Source organism: Cheilinus undulatus, linkage group 15 (genome assembly GCF_018320785.1).
Source record: "Cheilinus undulatus linkage group 15, ASM1832078v1, whole genome shotgun sequence".
In the NCBI taxonomy this organism is placed as follows: domain Eukaryota; kingdom Metazoa; phylum Chordata; class Actinopteri; order Labriformes; family Labridae; genus Cheilinus; species Cheilinus undulatus.
This window is the reverse complement of record NC_054879.1, coordinates 35,744,318-35,768,805: the sequence shown is the minus strand read 5'-3', so window position 1 is coordinate 35,768,805 and position 24,488 is coordinate 35,744,318. Positions and strand designations below refer to the sequence as shown.

At 39.4% G+C, this 24,488-nt stretch overlaps 1 protein-coding gene across 4 annotated transcripts in view; it reads left to right on the top strand.

Moving 5' to 3' along the window:
- mcf2lb (mcf.2 cell line derived transforming sequence-like b) overlaps positions 1-24,488 on the top strand; it is a 68,441-nt gene that overhangs the window by 2,499 nt on the left and 41,454 nt on the right. For 2 of the 4 annotated variants that reach the window (XM_041807077.1, XM_041807074.1), the window contains exon 1: positions 9,328-9,422. The exons of 1 other annotated variant lie outside the window; for it this stretch is intronic. In XM_041807077.1, coding sequence (XP_041663011.1) covers positions 9,338-9,422 — 85 coding nt within the window. In that variant the 5' untranslated portion in view covers positions 9,328-9,337. Of the gene's footprint in view, positions 1-9,327; positions 9,423-9,937; positions 9,986-24,488 lie in introns of those variants that run through there. One more of the 4 variants, XM_041807076.1, reaches the window with a different exon arrangement.

The following is a 24,488-nucleotide window of genomic DNA, read 5'->3' as shown; positions in this document are numbered from 1 at the left end:
CTATTTAAAATAAATCCAGCTATACAACCTACACATATCCCGCATACCCATACTGCACAGCGTGTGCTGTGGGCAGAGTCAACAATCAATGCAAAATTTAAATGCTAGCAGTTGTAATGGTGTAGGGACGTATTAGCATGAGTCACAACAGCATGGCTTCACAGTATTGTGCATTCAGTCCAGACCTGTCTCCTCTATGCAATTGATAAAATTCACTGTTGAGCAACTTTAGATGTACATCAAGAAAGAATGGGAAATTTCTACTTTCACAACTTCAAAAATGATTGTTTTCAGTCCTGCATGTTGTTAGAGGAAAAGGTGATGAACACAGTAGTAAACATGCTACTCTCTTACTTTTTTGAAACAAATTACGGGCATTAAATTCAAAATGTGAATACTGACAACATAAAGTTTGAACATTAAATATCTCTTCATTGTGCAGTACTCAATTGTGGCTTTTGCTGCAGTCATTAACTGCACAGTGGGCTCTGGTTGCATCCTCTTCTTCTTAGCGCCAGGAATGGTGAAGTAGTGAGTGGGTGGACTTCAGTGAGGAGCGGGGCATAGCAACAACTCAGCCACAGGAATAAAACAGAACAGGTCAGGTTCTTTTTTCAGCTTGGAGTGAGCTACACTTAAAAAAATATCAGGCTGCAGCACTCAAACAAACATACTGTATGATATATACAAAATGAAGTAAAGTAGGTCATATTTTAGGAGCTTTAAGTATGTGACTTTACACTAAACACTTGCATACTTGGGCCCATTGGAGGCACTGTTAGGAAATGTGACAGGAATGTGCTGCGGCAGGAGGATGAGAGCAGTAATCGGCTCAGAGGAGAGACTCTAACGCTGATCACAGAAGACAGCAAAGACGAGGAGAGAGTGAGGGGAAGAGATTCAGGGAAACAAAGTCAACTACGGATGAAAAAGGATTTAGCATTGTCTAATCTTGCAAACTGCTCACTTCTCCTGGGCTAAGGTTGTGTTTTAAAATGCAGAAAATAGAGACCCCTGTGGCTTTTTTTCTTTTATCATCACACAATTATTGGTCAGTTAGCTCTTGGCTTTTACAGTCTGTTCTTATAACATGACTGAGCATACAATATTCTTGAACTGATAGAAAATCAGGAACATCTTTTTGCACCACACAGTGTGTTCATTTGGTGAACGTAGTCAGTGCCAAGATCCAATCCTGCCATCTATCGGCGAGGTCATTTGGTCAGAAGTGAGTGGGCGGATCTTATCAGTGCTCTCTCCAATTATGGATTTCTTCAACATAAAAAGATGAATAACTTTAGCTATGGACCGCTCTTAGACAGAACAGGAAGAGTACATTAACATTCATTATGTTCACCAGTAAAGTTGCTTTTTAGTATGCCAACATTTGCTGTTTTTAATCTTCAAGGAGGAAGGATGAGATTTATGAAATAAGTGTTGCTTTCAAGTATTTGATCAAGATCTGAAGTGTTAAACAAGATGTTTTTACTAGATTTATACATGCAATCAAAAGAAATTGATTAACAAAGTCAAACTATAGAGAGCAGAAATGTTTGTTCCAGATTTTATAGCTTAGATATTTTGCTCAAAACAACCTCCGGTGTTTGAAATAAAGTCAATGTTGAGGTTCACAAAACTGCAGTTCCTTAAGTCTCCACTTGAGGCTGACTGCAAAAATCAAGGAATAACCTTTGCAGTAGATTTCATATTAAAATGCACATTTTTACAGCAGAAAAAAACATGCTTCTTTATTTGCACACACTGTGGCTAATCTGACAGACAAGTGAGCATTTTATAGCTGTTTACCAGGAGCATGAAGCCCACCTAAACCCCTCCTCTTTCCTGTTGCAAACCAAAAGTACATTTGAGACAGCTTTTTTAATATGATGACTATCATTGCTTCAGGGTGGTTCTAGAAAGCAGACAATCAGATAGTAGTATGCTACATTGTCTGAAATATGAATGTGGGGATTTTCCATCAAACCTGCTAGGAGAAATATTTCTCTTGATAAGTAAAATCTTGGTTCAACTTGTTGGGCTGTAGAAAAATACAGGGAAAACGTATGCACTACTAGACTTCATCTTTAGGTCAAGATTTGATAAATCTGGACAAACTTTGATGGGAAATGGTCAAGAATTAGCTGGGATATGCTGTTAAAGTAGTGGTTTATGTAGAGGTAGGAGGCCCAGGTGCAGTTTGGCTCATTTCCTGTGTGCTCCCCTTTCTCTCTCCCCAGTTTCTGTCTCTAGCCACTGTACTATCCCACTAATAAAGGCCAAAGTGAATCTTATATATATTGATTTATTGAGCTAGAAAAAACTGACATCTTAAGACCTCAAAAACATTGAGGTACAGTGTTGAAAATGGATGTTAATATGTCAAAAATTAACAATTAAGACTTCAAAAACTGATGTATGATGATATTGAAAAATTGATGTTTACATGTAAAAAGGACATTTTAAGACCTCAAAAATTGACATGTTAAGATGTTAAACAGTGTTGGTAACATGTCAAAAAAATTGACACTTTCAGACCTGGAAATCTGACAGTCTAAGAAGCTGAATATTTGTGCTCGTATCAAAAGTCGAAATTTGAACTCTTAAAAAGTGTCATGTTTAGAGGTTGAATGTTGATGTTAACATACCAAAAATAATCCAAACGGATGTGTTTAGATGTTAAAACTTGATGTTTAGCACGTTAACATTTTGACATTTTCAGATCTCAAAACTGACTCAAATTGATGTTGACATTCCAAAATATTGTAATTTTGAGACCTCAAAAACTGACATATTAAGATGTTGAAGATTTATGTTAACATATCAAACATGGAAAGACATTGAAATGGACTTTATTGGTTCTTTAAATACATGTTAAGATGTTGAAAGTTGAAACATAAACATAAAAATTGATGTTTTCTTGTACTGCATCTAACAGCCAAACATATTCTCAGTTAATTTATCCTAGACAATGTAAACAAAGGCCATACAGTGCTTGCCTGACACCTACCCTGCAGTATTGTCCACTTACATTGAGAATAACTATACAGCAATATTCAGTAGTAGTCTGTTTGTGCAGCTCATAAAGAGGAATTAGCACTAATCCCAGTGTTTCATAGCCAGCTAGAAACTCATTACAGGAGCTTTAAGATCTAATTATCTACAGAAAGGTGCAGATAAATGTGTTATGAGAACAATTGTAATTTGCAGTCAGTATTACTCACAGGCTCTCATCCAGTGTCTTACTGGGCATTTGACCTACTTCTAGTTGATTTAAAGGGACACATCGAGTTCAGCTAGTCACAGGTCTCAGCTTTTCCAGCTGGACTGTGCTCATGTGCAGTCTGGGATGCTCCGGGGGCTGTTTTATTTAGCTGTAATAGTAACAAAGTCTACATGATGTTGAGATGTTCCTGTGTTAAGTATGACCATATTTGTTATGTAGCTATCTGCTTGTGTTTGTTTGTGTGAGAGAGGGACCGTGTTGTGATGTTTTTGCTGCTGATACAGGCAGGATCTAAGATTTATGAGAGTCTGAGTGCCAGGCAGACCAGCTGTCTCATGACTTCAGGGCTGGTGTTTGATCTCAGATTTTTGTTATTGATCCATTTCTCCTCTGTTGCATTGTTTGGATAGGAGACACTATAAGGAAAGTTTCCCATAAATCAGATCAATATAAGACTCTATTGTTGTCAAAATTGTGAGTGTCGTGTTCGTTTTTAGCTCCAGGTCAGGGGATTGTTCAACCTGTCGAGGGGATCTTTGCTGCTCATCCCTAGAGGTGAAACAGGTGTAGAGCCAGATGGATAAAGCAGGTCGCTGTGAGCCTCCAGCAGTGGTCAGAAGCAAAGGTGGCCAAAATACGGGAGGCTGCTGCAACAACAATTTCTGTTTAATTGATCCCATTTCTGCTTTGCATTCCATCAATTTACTATTATTGGAAGTGCCTGCAGAGGTTTTGATTCTTCAAATTTTAGCAGCAGTCTTCTGCTCATGATTTTTATTAATTGTTAATTCACTTGCTTTTTATTATACTTTGCATTAAATTTAATGTTTTTGCACTCTTTAAATTAATTGAGTCGCAAATAATATCAGATTTGTGCTGCAGTATTTGTATCAAGCATTTCTGTAGTTTACTTCACTTTAAATCATCGAATGATGACGTACAAATCGGAGAAGGGATGGTTGATGTGTACAACACTATACAAGCTAGTCTGGCATTATGATTACTGTGTGTGAGTATGATCATGTTGGCATTAAGCTCACAGAACCCCCAGTGTGACTACAATAACGTAATAATAAAACAGATTCTTTCCAATCATTAAACCAACATTTTTATTAATTTTATCACATAGGAATGTCCATGACCTTCTCTATGCACACACAGTCTTCTATGTATTGAAAAAAGGGCAAGTGTCATAAATTTAATATCATAATGATTTCATGAAATTCAAGGGACAGATTTATTAGATACATTCTATTCTTTATCCAAATTTATTTATTTTTCCCAGAAAGCCTCCGTATTTTTGCCACTATTTTGCAGTGCAGGCTGTTTACCGGTTACGTGCTCTTACATTGCAAAATAGTGACAAAAACACAGAGCCTTTCAGGGGAAAAAACACAATTCTTTAAAATTTTTTGATTGTGCGTACTTGCCAAATTCCAGGAAGACACTGTACCCATCTATTACGCTTTATAGCCTAGCTTCCTGGCCGGTACAACTTGCCAGCCCTTCTTAGGCCCCATCCACATGGAGATGAATTCAGGAGTATACGCAAAAGCTTTTTGACGTTTTTTGTCCCAGCGTTTTGGGAGACCGTAAACACTACTTTTTGAAACCGGGTCCCAGAGTGAAATCTGTAAACACTTACTGTTTCGTCTCTATGTGGACAGCCAACCGCATCTTTCTTGAAACGATTATGTCACACGTAGCGTAGCACACTTACACTGCATGTGCATGTCAAAACAAAAACAACAATGGTGGATTTCAGGGTTGTGTTTGCGCTGCAGAAGCTATTGAGCTTATTAGGGCTTTTACAGTAAAACCTGATGCTCCTTTACCACCACTGAGAACAGCATATGCCAGATGTTCTTAAATCCAACGTGGAGAACAACCAGAAGGGCAACTAGGAGAAAGTTTGTGGCAGTTTTCTTTGATCTTATTCTCTCTTTTGGTGCATTTCCGTGGCAGTGTTACAGCGCCACTTACAGGCTTGGCATAGATACTACAGCGTTTTCAGTCGTTTTCAGCGGTTCCATGCTTACGTGGATATTTCCTGAAACACCTTGAATTTATGGAAAAGTTTTTCAAAACGAAACAGAAATATAACATTTTCGTCTCCGTGTGGACAAGGCCTTAAAGAAGCAATGCTCATTGAAATCACTGGAGGCTAATGCAACTACTTCTGGTACATACCTCATACGATTCAACTGCAAATATGCTGAAATATCCCTTTAAGTCTTCTGACAAATCTACAACAATGTCTAAAAATGCAAAACTCTGTGCTTTTATTCTCTCAAAATGAACAATATTCTGTTCACCATGTTCTGTCTCTATCAATAACAAAAGTAATTCCCATTTCTCTGCTTTCTGCTGTAAACGTTGGCAGTTTATTATGGGGCTCAATGGGACTTCTGGGGATTTTTGGACCCAGCCTTTCTGGCACGGAGAACTGCAGTTTTTTGCACTTCCCCACTGGCCTAATTTTTTTTCCAACATCTGAGGCTGCTACTTGAGAGCAAGACATTGTATGAAATGTGCCTTTTTGGCCTGAGCTGAATGAGGTCAGATCTAAGTGCATTTGAACAGGAGAGGGGCTAGATGCATCATCCTGCCACAGCAAATAAAACATGCCCTTGTAGAATTGTCTGGTTCCTGGGCTAGACTTTTAACACCTTGGTTCATATCTGCAACACTGTAATACTCAGTTTCTCTTGAATACAAGTAATTTCCAGTTGTTTTCTTAGGATAGTAATTTATTTGCTTTGTTATGAAAGTATAACAAAGTTATGTTATGAAAGTCTGTTTTTCACCTAAGAAAATTGTAATCAAAATCTGCTCATCAGACTAAACAAATTGGCATTAGCAACCATTCCTTCTGTTTTGAGCATCTTTATTGGTTGAAAGTCTCCAGTAAACAGGACTATATTTTAAACAAGGGGTGGGCAACTGGCAGCCCGGGGGCCACATACAGTCCTCCTCTTTACTCAGTAAGGCCTCAAATACAAATACCATAATATGATAAACACCCAGAAAATTAAAAAAAAATCTACCATGAAAGCATGAAAAATTGAAAAATGTTCTCATAATCTTTGATTACTGATGTGTATTTAATTTTTTGCTCAGATAACCTTGCTTCTGGAAAACTTTTTTAATGCATTATGTTTAGCTCATTAAATTAACCATATCTATTTGCTCTGAGCTTTGAAAATATAAATGTTGGAATAAAAAGGAGAGCGGCAATGGGAGGGGTCAGCTGCTGGATAGGGCAATGGCAGCTGTGCTTTCTTTCCTTGTCCTGATCCACTTCACTGCATACTGGCTGCCCAGGACCCAGTGGGCTGGTCCAGACACCTGGGGTGGCCGCGTGCATGGTGGAGGGGTCAGTTGGGAAGATACCTAGAGTGATGGGGCATGGGCCTGGAAAACGGTCGTCACGAAGCCAGAGTAGTACAGGACACATTGTTGATGCTGGGAAGTGCTGAACAGGCATACGCCCCCATACCTGACCTGACTTGACCAGACCAACGTCTGCTAGCGTTATGAGCCCACCTAGTAATTTGACTGCAGGGGGACATTACTATGGAAAATGCTGTTTTAGTTTCTGTAAAACAATTTACAGGTGTCTGATACTGACATTTCATGCTTTCTAAACTTACAAAATGTGCACTGCAAAGATTACTGTGGGGATTTTGTTGGCAGTAATTATTTAGCACTGGCATTTAGTGAGTAAGATGCCTGTTTTGCCATCCATATGGTGTCCTGGCTGCTAGAACTGACTGTATACAAAATGTCTATAAGCTGGCTGTTGTGCTTGCCTTCTACAGTTATGTGTCTATACATGTACCCAAAGTCAATTAAAGAGAAGATGCTCAGGATGTTTAAATATACAGTTAAGGTGAGCTAAGTTTATAGCATGATTAGGCCACTGTTCTTCATCCAGTTTGCATCCACAGCAGAACAGAGTTAGCTAGCAACTACACAGCTGTATGTGGAATAGTGAATACTAAGGATGTCCCAAGGCGTCTATTTCCCTTATTGGCTTAGCACCAATTTTAATTGTGTTTAACCAACTAGTCTAAAGAGGAGAAAAGGCTCAGAAAACAAATTCATCATAGTGTCATTGTGTCAGCAGGCTGAGTAGAGCGTGGCTAAAGTTAGCAGCTAGCTCAGCCAGCCTTCATTCCTCTGCAGATCATGCTTTACGTGGTTACTCATCACTTTGATAAAGTTGTTATGCATGAGTATAACCCTCAGCAGACTACATACAACTTTTCTTCAATTTTCTAGTGTAACACACTGCAAGACTGCACTGTTCTCACATCACACTAAACGTTAAGCTTCTCATGTTTTTGTCTGGGAAAGTGCTGGAGGGGAAAGCTCTGGCAGGAAGGCAGCAGCCATCAACTGAAGCTTGTGATAGGAGTCTTCCTTACAGTTTTAAAAGAGCATTTGACCAGGATTTCAGGCCTGTGTTTATAGAAAATTAAAGATGACTAGTTTAGCCGACTCATAAATCTTGCACTGGCTAGTTTGATATCTGAATTTAACCATTAAGTTGGCTAACTGGGCAGATCCTGAGGGAATATTCAACCTTTATGTTTGCACACACATCATACGCACTGTAAAACTAATACTCCTAGTAAAAAAATTACATTAATGTCATTCATCTGTCTTAAAAGGCTGAAAAAATGGAAGCCCTGCTATGCTTAGCATTTATGCTATGCTTAACTTCTGGGTCAAAGCGCAGAGACAGCACAGCATGCACAGAACACCAAATCCAGTCTGGTCTGATTAAAGCGTATGAATGCAAGAAAAAAATGATTTCTGTCTGCAATGTATAGGTGTGTAAGTCTCACTTAATAAATTTAGATTTTGTTCAGTTTCAATTGGACTACATGTGCGTTCATTTAAAAAGTCTAGTTTTAGCCAGACCAACACAATAACTCCGCTTCTTCTAACTTCATAAATATACTGCAGGGCTATGATGACATGGGAGGTCACAGGAGGTGGGTGATACCACAAAGGAGGGATCAAACCCGATTAACCAGGGAGCGGGGGGGGGGGGGGGTGCAGAGAGGGATGGAGGGTTACTGTTAGATTGGCTGATGTTGTGTTTGTCGTTCTCCTGCAGTCGCCTCATCAGTATGTGTGAGAGTGCAGCTCCTCTCTCATCTCTATTCTAAGCCTATAAACTAAAAGCTGCCTTTTGCTTGCCAGCTTTAACTGCACTAACACAACCAAACACACACATTAACACACTTTAAAGCCTGTTATCAAGCTCCTTCTTTCTCCCATCAAAAAGCACCTTCTGTGTTTGCTCTTCTGCCTCAGTTAATGAGCAAAAAAACTCAGAGCTGCGACCTGGCTGTAATAAAGTTTAAGAGTAGCAGTTCTTAAGTTTTACAGGTTGAATTCCCTCTCAACTGACCAAATAATGAATGCATGAGAGAATCTTGGGAGATAGAAAGAAGGGAAAGAAAAGGCAGATTAGTTAAGGAGTGGAGGAATATAATTAGCCCCAGCAGCAGAAGGGGATTTGTGCGCCACCGGCTGCCCTCTGCCTCTCCCCCCCTTCACCCTTCCCCTCTCTTTCGCCCTTTCTGAGCTGTCAATAGTTGCACTTGGGACGAGGTTTGCATGAGCATCAGTGTGAGAGAGTGTGTGTGTTTGTGAAAAGCAGAGCAGAGCTGGAACCGTTCTCACCTCCCAGCTTGAACACTTTTTGTCACAGAGGTTGTGCAGACTGTGACTCAGCTTTTTTCTGCTTCTGTCGCCTTTGCACCAGAGCTGTTTCCTCAATGTGGTTCTGCAGAAGAGAGGACACCAGGCTGGACTTTTTGTACCTACAGTATGTGGAAGCTTGATTCTAAGTGAGCTGGCACACTGCAACAAAAGAAGCTCCTTCCCATGCCTGCATTTGTAGGCTGTGATTTGGAGTCTATTAGAGTGTGCAGCGGAGCTTTGCAGGTGCAGTGAGGGGGGCGCGGGGGTCTCTCTGGATGACAGAGTTTGTTTGAGTGAGTGAGACCAGCACAGCCGGCTCTCATGTCTCTTCATGAGTTTCTGCGGGAGGGTGGGGAGGCATCGTACCGGATCATGAACCGGCTCAGTCAGCTGATGCAGAACTTAGACATATCCGGACTGGGCTCTCCTTTCCCCTTCAACCCTCCAAGCCGCAAGAACTCCTGGAGAGACTGGGATGGTAAGTCTAAAAACGGAAAGAGAGAGACTGTGCGTGTGCAGCTTTACAGTGTACATAAAACTACATACCTTTGGGATGGTGTTTTGTGTAGTAGATTTCTGATTGAAGCTCTGGCCACAGTTCTGCAGGGCATCATGCCTAGAGCCTCACACTGTTTCCTCTGAGCTCCCCACTGAGCTGTTTCTCTCTTTATGCGTATAACAGTTTGTGTCTGTGTGAGTGAGAGAGAGCCTGTGCAGCTTGAACAGCCGCTTCAGTTTACAACATACAGATCTCTGCAGATGCACGTTTTCTTTTTTCCTTATAGCAGCAGAAACTGCAGTACGCAGCATCTCTCCAGTAGATCGTCTGCTTTACAGGAGAAGGAAGTGCTGATTAAAGCTGCTGAGTTCTCAAGTTAGTGTGAGATTGTTGACACTTCGAGACTTTGGTGTCTGACTCTGCAGTAGAAAAAGGACTTTCCCAGGTGTTACAAAGCAGAAGGTAAAGGATGGTGAGGAAAACCAGGAGGAGAAGTTCTTCTCAATGGGATAGTGGAATGCCGATGGTTCAACTCAAACCGCGTGAGTCAGGAGATGTATTGATGGTGTTTTTGTGTCTCTATGTATTGTCAGACTACTTGTGCATGTTAACTGCATAGAGAAAGGCATCTAGTGTCCATATGTTCTTGTGCAAGCTATTTTACAATGCCCTACTAACAAACAATAGATGTATTTTCCATGAGCATCCTCATTTTAGTCTCTAATGTGACCCTTGTCTTAGTGATGCAGCTTTGTCTTTCACCAAGGTCGTCCTCTGATATTTATAATCAATCTACCTCTGCATGAATGTCACTGCACATGCAAAGATACTGCTGTGCCTTGCACTTATGCGTTATATTTGTGTGTCAATATGCAGTATGTGTTAGGATTCACAGGCTTGTTGTTCTTGTCTGTTTGGTCGGCCTGTACCTCCAGTTAAGAGTTTCACAGAAAGCTTTCCTTCCAGCTCTGTTTAAGTCATCAGCCCAGAGGTGAATCCATGCAAGAGGAACTATGTTGCTGATGTAACAGTTGTTTGCTTTTGCAGACTAGGACTACATAACATTGAATCCAGACAGTCAGGAAGAAAAGGGATATTTTTGGAGTTTATAGAAAAATATTCGCACTTACTTGTATGTGTACGTCAACAATTTCATCAACAGCTGAATCATAAATAAGTTCCAGTTAGAACAACTGAAAATGAAGATGAAAGCTTCTTTCCAGAACTTATCAATCTGACATTTCCTTCTTAAATTGAGAAAATAAGCATGCAGAACTTTTTTAGGCTCACAGGTTGAAAATAATACTATATGGACACAAGTATTTTGCGGCCTGACGATTATGCTTACATAACATTGTATGTAAATGCATGTACTTTATGGAGTTGGCCCCCCTTTTGCAGCTATAACTGCTTCTACTCATCTTACAAGGCTTTGCACAAGGTTTTGGGGTGTTTTTGTGGGAATTTGTGCCCATTCATTCTGTAGAGCAGTTATGGTGCCCGATGGAGTTAAGGTTAGGGCTCTGGGTGGGCAAGTCAAGTTTCTCCACACCAAACCCATTAAACCATGTCTTTATAGTCCTTTCTTTGTGTACTGGGTCACAGTCATGTTGGAATAGAAAAAAGCCTTTCCTAAACTTTTGCCACAAAGTTGGAAGCATAGCATTATCAAAATGTCTTGGCAATGCTGAAGCATGAAGATTACCATAGTGAGGGGCAATCTTCATGCTGAATAAGGGCCAGGCTCAAACCCTGAAAAATAGCCCCATACTATTCCAACTCCTCTGCCAAACTTCACAGTTGGCACGAGGCAGTCAGGCAGGCATCCGCCAAACCCAGACTCCACCATCTGACTGCCAAACAGAGAAGTGTGATTCGTCACTCCAGTTTCCACAGTCCATTCTCAGGCTTTACACCACCCCATCCAACACTTGTCATTGGGCTTGGTGATGTGAGGCTTGCATGCAGCTGCTCAACAATAGAACCCATTCCACCAAGTTCCCGCCTCACAGTTTTTTGCTTGCATTAATGCCAGTGGAAGTTCAGAACTCTTCAGCTGTAGAATCAGCAGAGTGTTGGTGACTTCTACGCACCATGCGCCTTAGCAGTCATTCACCTCACTGTGTGATTTTACATCGTCTTCTGCTTCGTGGCTTAGATGCTGCTGTTCTTAAACGCTTCCACTTTATAATAATACCACTTAAAGTTGACTGCAAAGGTGGCATCCATCACAGTACCACACTTGAAGTCACTGAACTCTTCAGAATGACCCATTTTGTATCACAAATGTTTGTAAAACCACTTTGTTTCCAGTAGTGGCTCCTCATCCCTGGATTTGTTTAATGTTTAAACACAATGAATAATTATCTCCAAATGAGACCTAGACTGTTATTTGATCAGCGATCTGTCCCTTTGTTTGACCCTGAGCTCACTTTGAACTGTGCACCTCTTCAACCCTAATGGCACTCATGTTTATCTCTTAAGGTTTATGGCACTGATAACCTTTGCACCTGTGCATGTTAAACACCAATCCCCTAACCCCAAACAACAAATAAATGCACATGCAGATGCACCCACAAACATTGAGACTAATATGGTCACAATTTTGATGCTTTTGAAACTTGTCAATACCACATCTATAATTATTGACCATTTGCTCTTGTTAATTAACAACGACAGCAAAGTCAAACTGACCGCTATGGCACAGATCAGAAAAAGTCACTGTCCAAGCATATAGACTGTTTTTTGTTTCCTTGTTCAACAAGTTCTTTTTATACAAACAAATTTTTGTCCTTATGTTCTGGCTTCCTGTTAAAAAACATCACCCTACCCAGTTCTCTCCCATTCTATCTTAACTTCCTATCTACTCAGTAGTAAAACTACCATCCAATCAACATTAATACATTAATAAATACTTAAACATTCTAGATAATAACAACAGGAATTTTAAACTTCATTCTCGAGTATCTTCAAATAAACAAATGATCAACACATGTCAAGCTACCTTTAATTCAGGTCCACAATCAGTGCATAAATTTCGGTTGCTGCTATTTATTACTTATGTATTGTCCCTTTCAACACACTTTGCTGGTACAAGACATTTCAAAGTGCAGAGTTAAAAAAAAATCCATAAACAAAGTCTGGAAGAAAGTTGTTACATTTTAGAAGAAGCTAGACAAATGCTGGCTTGCTTTAGCCTTGTTAGCTTCGACTAAAAACAATGTAGCTAGCTAAACTAGCTCTGTAAGCTAATGTAGCTACATTAGCTTAAACAACGCAACCTTTAGCAAATGTAGGCAAAGCTCATCAGCTACATAGGTAATGTAGCTGCTTTATCCAATGTAGCTAACGTAGCTTTGTTATCTTAAGAGTTAGCTACTTTAGCTACATTAACTATGTAGCTACATTATCTACAGAGGTTACATAGCGAATCAAACTTTGTTAGCTTTAGATTAAGCTATAGCTATATTAAGCTATATTAGCTACATTATCTATGCAGGTTTTTGACTCTAAACTTTGGTATCCTAATTCTAACCTTACCCCTAACTGGAAGTTTAATCTGGAAGTTTCTATTTCCTGTCTGACAGAGGCAGCATCTCTCAGTAGTGGTCTGCAAATGGGGGCATCTGAGAGCTGCAGTCTGCAGTCTGCAGAACTGTAGCTAAACATGAAGTCAGTTACCCTTAGTTTAAGACAGAAAAAAAATCATAAATGGACCAAAAAAACTTACAATGAAAAATTGTGGAAATTTCAAATGGGATACAAAGGATGCTATTAATTGCGATTAACTACAGAAATTCTGATTTTAATCACCAATAAAAGTTTTAATCTTTCGACAGCCCTACAAATAATGTGGAATTGTAAAAAGCTCCAACAATGTTTTTTTTTTTAAATTTTGCAGTTCAAGGGGATCATATCAGAGTTTGAAATTCTGGTGTAAGTACGTGTTATTTATGATATAACTAATCAGTGTCACTCTTTTACTGGCTGTAGGTCTAAGGTGTAGACTATAGTTATCACATAACCTCAGTGCTTTGACATATTTGCATTCACTTTTGTCCTTCATTGTCAGTGAACTGCAGTTAACAGTAATCCATTAGTCTCTTTAGAGATAGACCAGTGTGAGAGGCATCGCTATGACAAACACTGCATTAAAATGCTTTTTACTGATTGGTTAAGTGTAGTGAATATGTCACATCTGCAATAATATTTTGGTTGCTTTAAACGTTGCACTCCACTAGTTAACGTGGTGCAACCAAACAATGATACAAGTCACAGCTTAATAGTATCCATGTAGTGTTTAATGTGGACTTAACTAAGACATAACTTCAGCATAGCTGGTGTAAAAGGCAACAGGCCTATAAGCAGAGTAAAGTTGTTTCTAGAAACTTCCCAAATGAAGAGACTGTACAGCGTCTCTGTTGGTTTATTTGGACTGAAATGTATCTTTTATACCACATTGAAATTGAATCTAAATGACCACATTCATTAAGGACACAGCATCTTTCTGTGAAAGGTCTCATTAGAATTAAGTCTTTCACTAACTTTGCAAGAATGGACTCTTTTGAGTGCTGTAAACAATAATAGGGTCTTTGAATAGATACAGTCTGTGTTTGGTTAAATGGAGATGCAGGGCTACTTAGAATAGAGGCTTTGTATTTTTGGTCCACTTTTCCTGAGATAAGTCAAAAGATGAGGCAGGGTTATGTATGATAGCCTAGGTAAATGAGGGCTGCAGCTGCTATCTAACCACTGTGACACAGCATATGACATAATGTTATCCTCTTTCTGACTGCTTATAGAGTCAAACTGGGTCCGTTTTACAGGGCTGGGATTCAAACTGGAGGCTAGTGAAGCGGGAGGGGTCAGGACAGGTAATTGTCCTTTGAGGGGAGGGGTAAGGGTACCTTAGTGTTACACTGACGCTTTTGTCTACTGGGAAAGTAACCCGAGGTTGCAAGAGGAAGTTCTCCACAGTTACTGAGTGACGTCCTGCAGGCTGTGGAGCACCTGCAGAGAGGCTGCATGGTGTCAGGTGAAAGGTGGAGTCAGAATGCGAGGGGGATTTTTACAGTAAAACCTTTTTATTGTAGAGCTGCATGGAGGAAGAGTTACAGAGGAGACAGAGTAAAGAAGACTGGAAAAGAAGCATGGGGGGAGAGGAGATGGAGGATTCAGGCTTGTCGCTGGAGGAGGATGTGGAGTTAGACTCTGGGTTTTGTTTGGAGGTGGACTCAGGAGTGAGGACTGAAGGCTCAGATAAAGAGGAAATGGACTGGGCTGTGATTGAAGGGAGCATCGATTGTAATTTTGATGAGCAAAAAGAGAAAAGAGAGAGTCAAACTGAAGATAAAGTCGAGGCTGACTCATTCGAGGATGAAGAGACTGAATCAGAAAAAGAAGAGGTGAATGATCAGACTGAAGATGAAAAGACAGAGGGTGCATTGGATGTGTGCTTGTGGCCAGTGGACAAGGGTGGGGGTCATGTTCGGATCTCTCTTGACGAGGTGGAGAGATACTACAGATTTTCTCGCTGCTGTCACTGGCTGTGTGGTACGTAGGTGATCATGTCTTTTTTTCCCTATGTATGAAAAAAACAATCTCCTATATTCTACAACGTCAAGGGACAGTTAACTCAAAGTTTTCCTCTGTTTTTCTATCTCTATATCTTCCACTTGTTTTCTGCTGCTGAGTTCACCTGCTCTTCCATCTTGTCTCTCAAGAAAAACAAGCAATTACTCACTGGCTGATGTCGGTATGATGCTGTAACCAGATGGTTGTTTTCTTGATAAGATCAACCTAAAGTAGAAGAAGACATAAACTGTAAATCACAAAGGATCCACTGATAACCTGTGCCCTGTTTGTCTGCGTATGTGGGGTTTTATATTGACAATGCTGGGATAATAATCAACTTTGATGCACTTACCAAAGTTGAACAGCAGTTGAGGTAATGCGTTACAGCGTAATCCGTTATAGTTTTCAGATTACTTTTTTTTGTTGTACCAAGTGACGTAACATGTTATTTTTGCAAATCAAGTAATCTTTTTTTTAACGTTTTCATAGAAGTAATCTATTACTTGAAAAAAAGCCATATTTCCCTTCTCTTTTGTTGCCACAAAAAAGACCCCCAAAGCATTTCATTCAGAGTAAGGTGACATAGAGGACAGCATTTATTTTGCTGAAATATTCCAATTATGATGCAAAAAAAACCACTGTAAAATGTAAATTCAAGAGTAACTGGTAGCCAAAGCCTGCATTGCAAAATAGTGACAAAACCACAGAGGCTCTCCTGGTAAAATATAAAATGCTTCAAAAGTTTTTAACAGTGCACAAGTTTGAGCCAACATTGTTTTTGTGGCCTACTTTTACCAAAAACTTGCTAAATTTCAGAGAGAGAATGTACCCATCTGTTTAAAGGAACCCTGCATGATCAGACAAGTTCGTCTTGGATAGATACTGTATTTGTATCTCTCATATGTATATTGAACTAAAAACTCATTAGATATCCTAGTTATGTGCATTTTGAGTGTTTTAAGTTTATAGATTCACCAGGAGACTGCCGTGTTTTGGTCCACACTGGCACTCTGACGTCACAGTGCCACAGAGCTCCTCGCTGTTCCTTTGCAGTAACCGCTGTTTGAGACCGGTAGCCAGTGCTAGGGCTGCATCTCAGAGACACTGCCCTTCTCACACATGGAGAATTTTAAGATTTGAGGTCTCTTCTTTTTTTTTCTTGCACTGCGAGCAGTTATCAGTTGAACCAGACTGGAAAATGACAAATACAGAGCCATCTCCTTGTTGTTGCAAATATGTCATCGACATCGGTAGAATATGCTATATATTAAGCATTTGTTTGGAGAAACTCCCTTTGTTTCTACATAATGCTTTTATTTTGAAAAGCTACCGGCACCTTTCTACTATACATTGACTGAAATCATTTGTGTTTATTGAGGTAAAACTTAGGAGGAATGACAGGGCTTTGACAGCAGGGAGACAGCGCCAACACGCAGCAAACTCTTGCCTGGTATGAAAGCTGTTATGGCAGCAACAGATGCAAGTGCAAGCAGCAAAACATACTGCCAGTCTGAAAAAATGTTTCCTGCATAGCAACAGTGAGGAATGCGATGGCTAAGTAACGTCACACTACCAGTGTGGACCAAAACATGGTGGCCTCCTGGTGAGTTTATAAGCTCAAGGTTACTCAAAATGCAGATATCTAGGATGTCTGGTGAGTTTTTTTAGTTCAATATACATACAAATATCTATCCAACAACATTAACTTATCTGATCATAGAGGGTTTCTTTTAAGCTGTATAGCATAGCTTTGGGACAGTACAACCAGCGATTCGTTCTTCAAGGAGCAATACTCACTGAAATCACTGGTTGCTAATGCCACTACTAATGCTACATACCTCATACTGCCCAACTTGAAAAAAATACTGAAACATCCCTTTAAGAATATATCACTGTCAGGTGAGCATAAGCCATTACATCACATCATGGTGCATTTTGTTACATTACACACTTACTGTCAGACCTGCCTCTGTTAAAATGAAATGAAAATAAAGAAAATGAATTTCATTAATTTTCTGCTTTATATTAACAAGCTTTTAACTAAACAATTTTCCTCTATGTTGACAAAAGGAAGAGCATTATATTTCAAACATGGATAGATATTAACAATGCACAGTGGCCTCCACTTTGTAAAAGTTAGCTAATAAGCTCAGTAGAGTGAGGCAAGTGAAAGAAAATTGAAGAAATATTCCAGTCTGGCACTCCTGATACCTTGTCATCTCCCTCTCTCCTTGTTCCTGGTCCATGTTAACACAAGCGACAGGGAGGAAGATACAAAGTGGGGGTTGGGGGAAAATCATCTAGCTGCATCACACACGGGTCATCAGGATAGTTCAACAATCAGTGTCATCAAGCTGATTTTGTCGTTGGCCCTGCTTCATGTTATGTGTTACAGGGCTCGGTGTGAGTTTGTTCAATTTGATGCAGAATAGATTATATTTAACCTGAGTTCTGATTCTCCCACTTTGCCCACCCCTCTGTATCGGTCACTTATGCAGAGAATTTAATTTCCCTTTCTTGGGGTATTTAGGGGTGTAGTGCTAAAGACCCTCACGATGTAACATTGAACATGGCTGCATGTGTAGGGATAGGGGCCCATATTTTTAAATAACCACACAATACATTTGGATATCTAAGCTTTACGTTGATGCGAAGTTTAGTAATTGTTGTAAAAAACTGCTTTGTTAAGGTTTGATTTCTTTATTTGAAAAGGAAGACAGTGGATAGAGTAGGAGACAAGGGTGAGAGGGAGGAGATTAGCATGCAGTAAATGGCTAAGAGTCAGAGTCGAACGTTGGCTACTCACTTCCAAGACCGCAGCCTCTGTATATGAGGTTCTTAGCACAACCATCACTTTGTCTAATGCCTCCGTTCTTATATGCTCATCAGGAGAATAATGTTTATAATAGCTAAGAGATCGTATGTAAGTTATGGCACAGGTATTCACCTTTTCTTGCACAAAGTTTGAAAACATAATCAGTCAATTTGTCTCCCTGTTTTAATCTAAGATTTTAGCCAATACCACTTGTAGCCTTATGTCAGGGGCCACATACCAGTCAAGAGTACCACAAATCTCAAAATATGATAGGACCAGAGGTGGTAGATAAATAATTTTGCAGATAATATATTTTTTAAAATGTCTGTTTGCCAGATTTTACCCCTTATATGTTTTCCTACAGAGGCTCTAAGCAGGCATACATCTGTATATTATGTTTTACTCCTTTTCCCAATGCAAGTCAGTGATATTTTGACTTTATGTTGTTATTTGGGGAAAACAATTTAAGTTTTTTTTCAGTAAAAAATTGTTTTTTTCTTCGGATCTTGAGTAAACAACTGACACTGCCGCGCTATCGTGGGAAAACTAGTGTTGTTTTTCTGAGATACGAACATTGATAGGTCATCTCGAGAAGAAAAAATACATTTTACGATGGGAAAATGGTTTAAAACAGAATCTATGGATGTCCTCACAGGGCTTTTGTTGTTTTCTCATCACAGACCATATCTTTCTTTCTTTACTGCGTGTTGCGAGAGACTGCAGAGCAGCAAACTTGTTTACTGTTACCTTAAACTTCAGCCTTTTTACCGTCTTCTGAACCCTGTCACCCCTCACCTTCCTGCATGATATTACTGGGACTCATCTGTTAATGCTCACCCTTATTAAGGCTTTGTTTTGTCTCTGTCACTCCTCCTCCACGGCTGTGACTGTAAGCCCCTTATTCTCACTTGTTTCCCTCCCCCACCCCTTTGTTTATGGGTGACTATCTATTCTGTTTTTGCCCTTTTTACCCCAAAACACTGAAAACAAAAAACATTAAGTAAAAAAATTATGTTGCCCGTGTGATGGAATTGCTGAGAATAAGGAACTTTGTGTGAAGGGATAACTTTAAAAATTATCCACCACATGTACAACCTCTCTAGTTTCCCCTCTTTATTTTCTTCCTCCTCTTCTGTCCTGATGAATCCTGCTCTAAGATGCCTTCTCCAGTTAAATCTGTGTCAGTAGTGGCAGGCGGTAGTCCAGGTGTGTGACTGTGACCCAGTAACGTTTGACTCGTCACCTACAAACGTGAGCGTGAGTGGACGCTAATCCCTGCCGTTAAGCCTTTTAAAGAACATTAACTCCTCAGTCAGTACACACCAGCTGTAGAGCATGCGTGTGTTTACCATGTGTTTATTTTGAGGAAATAATATTACCCTCTATCAGGATGTGTCTGTTTTTCAACTTCTCCAGTAAGGACAAGAAAAGTTTGAATTACCTTATCACTTCATATTGCTGGAAAAGAGTCCAATTATTCTTACTGTTAGGTCAAAACATTTGTTTTACATGTACAGGGGCTACAAAAGTATTCACCCCCTTGGATGTTTGACCCTTTCATTAATTTTATTAATCAGCCATGGTCAATACAAAATTAACAATAAAAATACAGTAAAATCTCTCTTATGCCAAAATGAAAACTGATTTCTACAAAGCAATGCCAGTTAAACAAAAATATGTAAGGTAAAACAGGCGACTGCATAAGTATTTACTCCCTTTAAAGTGGCTGACCTAATTCAACAGAGTTCTACCCAATTGGTGCCAGTAGTCTCACAATTAGTGAAGTGACGATCTTCTGAGTGCAGTGAATGCGTTTCAAGAGATTGTCATATATAAAGACACCTGTGTTTGGAATGTCAAGTCAGTGGTTAATCAGTATTCCTGGCTACCATTACACCATGGAGACAAAAGAACACTCAAAGCAACTCAGAGAAAAGGTTATTGAAAAGTTTAAGACCAGGGATGGATCCGACAAAAAAAAAAAAAAACAAGGCACTGAACATCCCCCAGAATTTAGTTAAATCCATCATCAAGAAATAGAGGGAATATGGCACATGGGCAAATCTGCCTAGATTGGCCTATTCTCACAATCTGAATGACCGTGCAAGAAGGAGATTAGAAAGAGAGGCCGCTAGGACACCTATGACTACTCTGAAGGAGTTAAGAGCTTCAGCAGCTGAGACTCTGCATACAACAACTGTTGACCAGGTTCTTCACCAGTCAAAGCTTTTTGGGAGAGTGGCAAAGAGAAAGACACGGTTGAAGAAAACCTGTTAAATCTCGACTAGAGTTAGCCAAAGGGCATGTGGGAGACTCCATAGTCAAGTGGAAGAAAGTGCTTTTTGGCCATCAGAAGAGACACCATGTTTGTTGGACACCAAACACTGCACATCACTACAAACATCATCACCAGCCACACTGTGAAGCACAGTGGTGGCAGCATCATGCTTTAGGGATGCTTCTTCGACAGCCAGCCCTGGAAGGCTTGCAAAGTTGCAGGTAAAATTAATTAAATCAAAGCCTAGACCTCAATCCTATAGAGAATTTCTGGCTGAACTTGAAAAAGGGCTGTTCACACCTGATCCCCATGCAACCTGACAGAACTTGAGCTGTTTTGCAAAGAGAGTAAAGCTGCAGTGTCCGGATGATTGAGACCTATCCACACAGACTCAATGCTGTGATTGCAGCCAAAGGTGCTTCTACTAAACACTGACTTGAAAGGGAGTGAATATTTATGCAGTCATTTATTTTACCTTACATGCATTTATTTAATTGGCATTACTTTCTGAAAATCTGTTTTCACTTTGACATTAACAATTTACTTTTTGGTTTGATGAATAATTGGAGTTCTTGTTACAACAACAGGAAACTACTGGTTATTGCAAACACCGGAGTAAAATAAGTGTATGCAGAAATGTCCACTCAGGGCTTCCTTTAAAACAAGAAATACTTTGCAATCTTTTATTATCTGTCATGTTATATAATGCAAACAAGTACATGTAAAATAAATGCTAAAAGTCACTTGATTCCCTACAACTGAGCAACTAAATTCTTGTTTTCTGTTTGGAGGATGTGGTCTTCTCATCCCAATATACACTCTTATTTAGCAACCCCTGCATCACTTCACTGTGACCTAATCAATACTTTCTGAATCTTGAAATCACAAAGAAAAAGAGACAACAAAAAAGTAGTTTCGCTGTTTGTCTGTTCTCATCTGTGAGTAATACAGTAGTGTCTGAAACTGGCTCATCCTCTCCTCTTTAAAAGCCCAGAGGGATGTTTACCATTGTACAACAGTATGAGAACCGAGAGTGGATGTTTGGGAGGAAGTAATGCAAGTAGTTAAAAAAGGAAAACAAAAGGGACAGTAAGGGGGAATGTGACAAACAGACAGTGTTGAAAGGGACTGAAACTCAAATCTTGATTCTTCCAGGAGGGGATTTTTCAGTAACAGGATAGTCTCTTTCTGGCAGACGTGGATGGGTGGGTGGGGGTCTGCTTTTGATTTGATATGTGTGGGAGTTGCTTGGGGCAAGGTGTGGCCAGGTCAGAAAGCGGAAACTAGTGCTATGTGAACTTGATGCTTTGTGGAGTGCCTGTGAGCGCTCTGCAGATGACCAAACAGCTGCAGCTCAGCATCCTTAGGCTGTAAACACTGCTTTGACAGACACCACTGGTCATCAGGTGATTTGTCTGGTCTTTTTTCCACTGTTGCTTGACTTGAGGACACATGTTGGAGAGTACGCCTTTGCTTTAGGTTAAACTGAAAGAACAGAGGAAAGGGAAGCTGTGTCTCAAATAACATCTGTAGAAATCAGTCAATCACAGGTCTCCAATCAATATCTGTCAACACTAGATGTCATTGGAAATAGCATCCAATCAATAGAGTGAAAGGCTCATGAAGATGCTCTACTACAGGTCAGGTAGCAGCTAAAGAGGCTGGATCAATTTTTAAAGACAAAAATAAGTACAACACTGGCACAGTCAATTCATTTGCACAATCAATAACATTTTAAAGGCTCTCATTGGCTTTAATTAGTTACAAGTGCAATTTTGCAGCCTTTATAGTATCAGAAATACAGTAAAAATACCAGGCTGCATGCCATGTTGCACCCATGGTCTCCATGGGTTTTGTCATGTGTGGTAAATAAAGCACACCTTCAATGCAGAATCAAGCAAAACAGCTCTCATTTTAATTTAAGGGAGGAGCAGAAGGAGCTGAACCACATGGAATTGATGATTCATGTGGTGTTGAATCTAAATGTATTATATCATATTGTATCATATGGTATGGTATGGTATGGTATGGAATATTATAAAATGGAATGGTATGGAATGGTATGGTGTGGTATGGTATGGTACGGGATATTATAAAATGGAATGGTATGGAATGGTATGGTGTGGTATGGTATGGTACGGAATATTATAAAATGGAATGGTATGGAATGGTATGGTGTGGTATGGTATGGTACGGGATATTATAAAATGGAATGGTATGGAATGGTATGGTGTGGTATGGTATGGTACGGAATATTATAAAATGGAATGGTATGGAATGGTATGGTGTGGTATGGTATGGTACGGAATATTATAAAATGGAATGGTATGGTTTGGTATGATATGGTATGGTATGGAGTAGTATAGAATAGTTTGGTATGGTATGGAATACTATGTTGCTGAATGGCATGACATGGTACTATAAGGCATGGCATGTTATGGAATGGTATGGAATCGTTTGGTGTGGCTTAGCATGGCATGGTATGATGTAGTTTGGTATGCCATGAAATGGTATGGCATGATATAGTTTGTATGGTATATTATGGTATTATATCATATCATGTATTGTACCATGTTGCATCATATTGTTTCTAATAGTATGTTATGGTATCATTATTTATCAGATCATATCCTATCCTATCCTCATCATATCATTTCTATTGTAATGCATTATACTCTTTGACATAGTATGGTGTTGTATGGTTAGAAATCATATTGTATCGTATCATATTGTTTCACATCACATCATATCTGTCGTATTGTACAGTGACATTTGTCTGGTGTCAGTGGTAACCTATTGTATTTTATAGTATCACCTACTGTTGTATCTTAACATTTCATAGTTTTTTTGTTTTTTTTTTATTTTACATGCATTGTTTCATATGGTACTGTTCTTTAGTGTATGGCATCACGTTGTTTTGTGTCATTTTAAATTGAACTCACGATTGTACCCAGAGAGTAAAAAACTTCAACTTGCTTTGAACTGAATTAAATTGAAGAGAGGAGAATATCCTCCAGAATTTGATGATATCTGTGATACGACTTCCAATTTTGTGTTTTGGGATAGGTACACATCGTATTAATGTAATGTACAGTATTGCTTCCACACTTCTCAATATAATGCATAAAGGAGTTTGACATGATTAATGGTAGGTAGCATACGAATCAAAATCCTCCTTTGATCGATGCTGTTTTGACAGCGTAGTGAGGCACCAGCTGGTCTTCGAGGACAAAGGTTTAGAGGAGACTGAAAATGGCAGACTGAGAGGAGGACACACTTGAATGAATCCCATCCTTGAACAGTTTGTGCCAGAGAGAGCAATGAAGGTCTGTGTGCTGATATCCTCAGGCTCAGTCACCTGATAGGCCTCATTGCCAAACAAAGAGTTACAGCAGGACTCAGTGGTTTGTTTAAACTGGAGTCGAAGGAGGAGGGCTGAGCCTGTAAAGGGATCAGCAGTCCGGATAACGTACGGAATAAAGAAGGGAGCGGACATCCGTAAAGATGTGGGATATTTGTTCATGCTTTCAGATGGACTGATGCCACTATTTTCTGATGTCAGAGGTCAGGTATGGAGCAATATTAGTATCCTTGTTTGGCAATATTCTGATAAAACAGAGGAAAAAAATGTAGGAGGACTTTTTTTTGCATCTGAAAGTTGCTATTACAGACATGACAGAGAAAAATGTCTCTTGTTATCAGTATAAGGGGTCAACTTGAAATATTTTTGATATATATTTGAAGCTTCAGCTTTACCTGTAAAAGTTACCTCAGTTAATCTCCATAGTCTGTTTTTAATATATAGACTCAAATTAATGCAGATACTTCTTTGTGTCATACTAAAGCAAACCAAATCAGTCAGAAAACAGATTGTTTTTATTGTTGTTTTTTAAATCCTATCACTGCTTCCGCTGGTGAAATGATTTATAGTACTCTACAGATAGCCTTCATGTACATTTTTTAGCATCAATTAATCAGATTAAGTGATATATTTGATGATTAAAGGATTTTTGGTATTGCATAAAAATAAAATAATGCTTATTGGACCTGTACTGGACATGATCTGCAAAGACACTTTTCTACAGGAGGCGTCAAAATCAACACTATTGCAAAAATCTTTACAGGCATGGGTGAAAACCACGGTTAATGTCCCTGAGTTATCATCATTTGTATATGTAATATACTACTTTGATGACAGTGATATAGAAATTTAGACGTAAATGTGTTGACATTAACTTTCCAAAGAGAAGAATATGATTCTGTTGTTGACCCAGAAAGACCCGACCTGCTGTGTATTTTTCCCAGTGTGCCGATGATTCAGATGATCTGCTTCAGGGAAACTGAGCAAACAGTGTCAGACTAACACAAAAAGTCAACA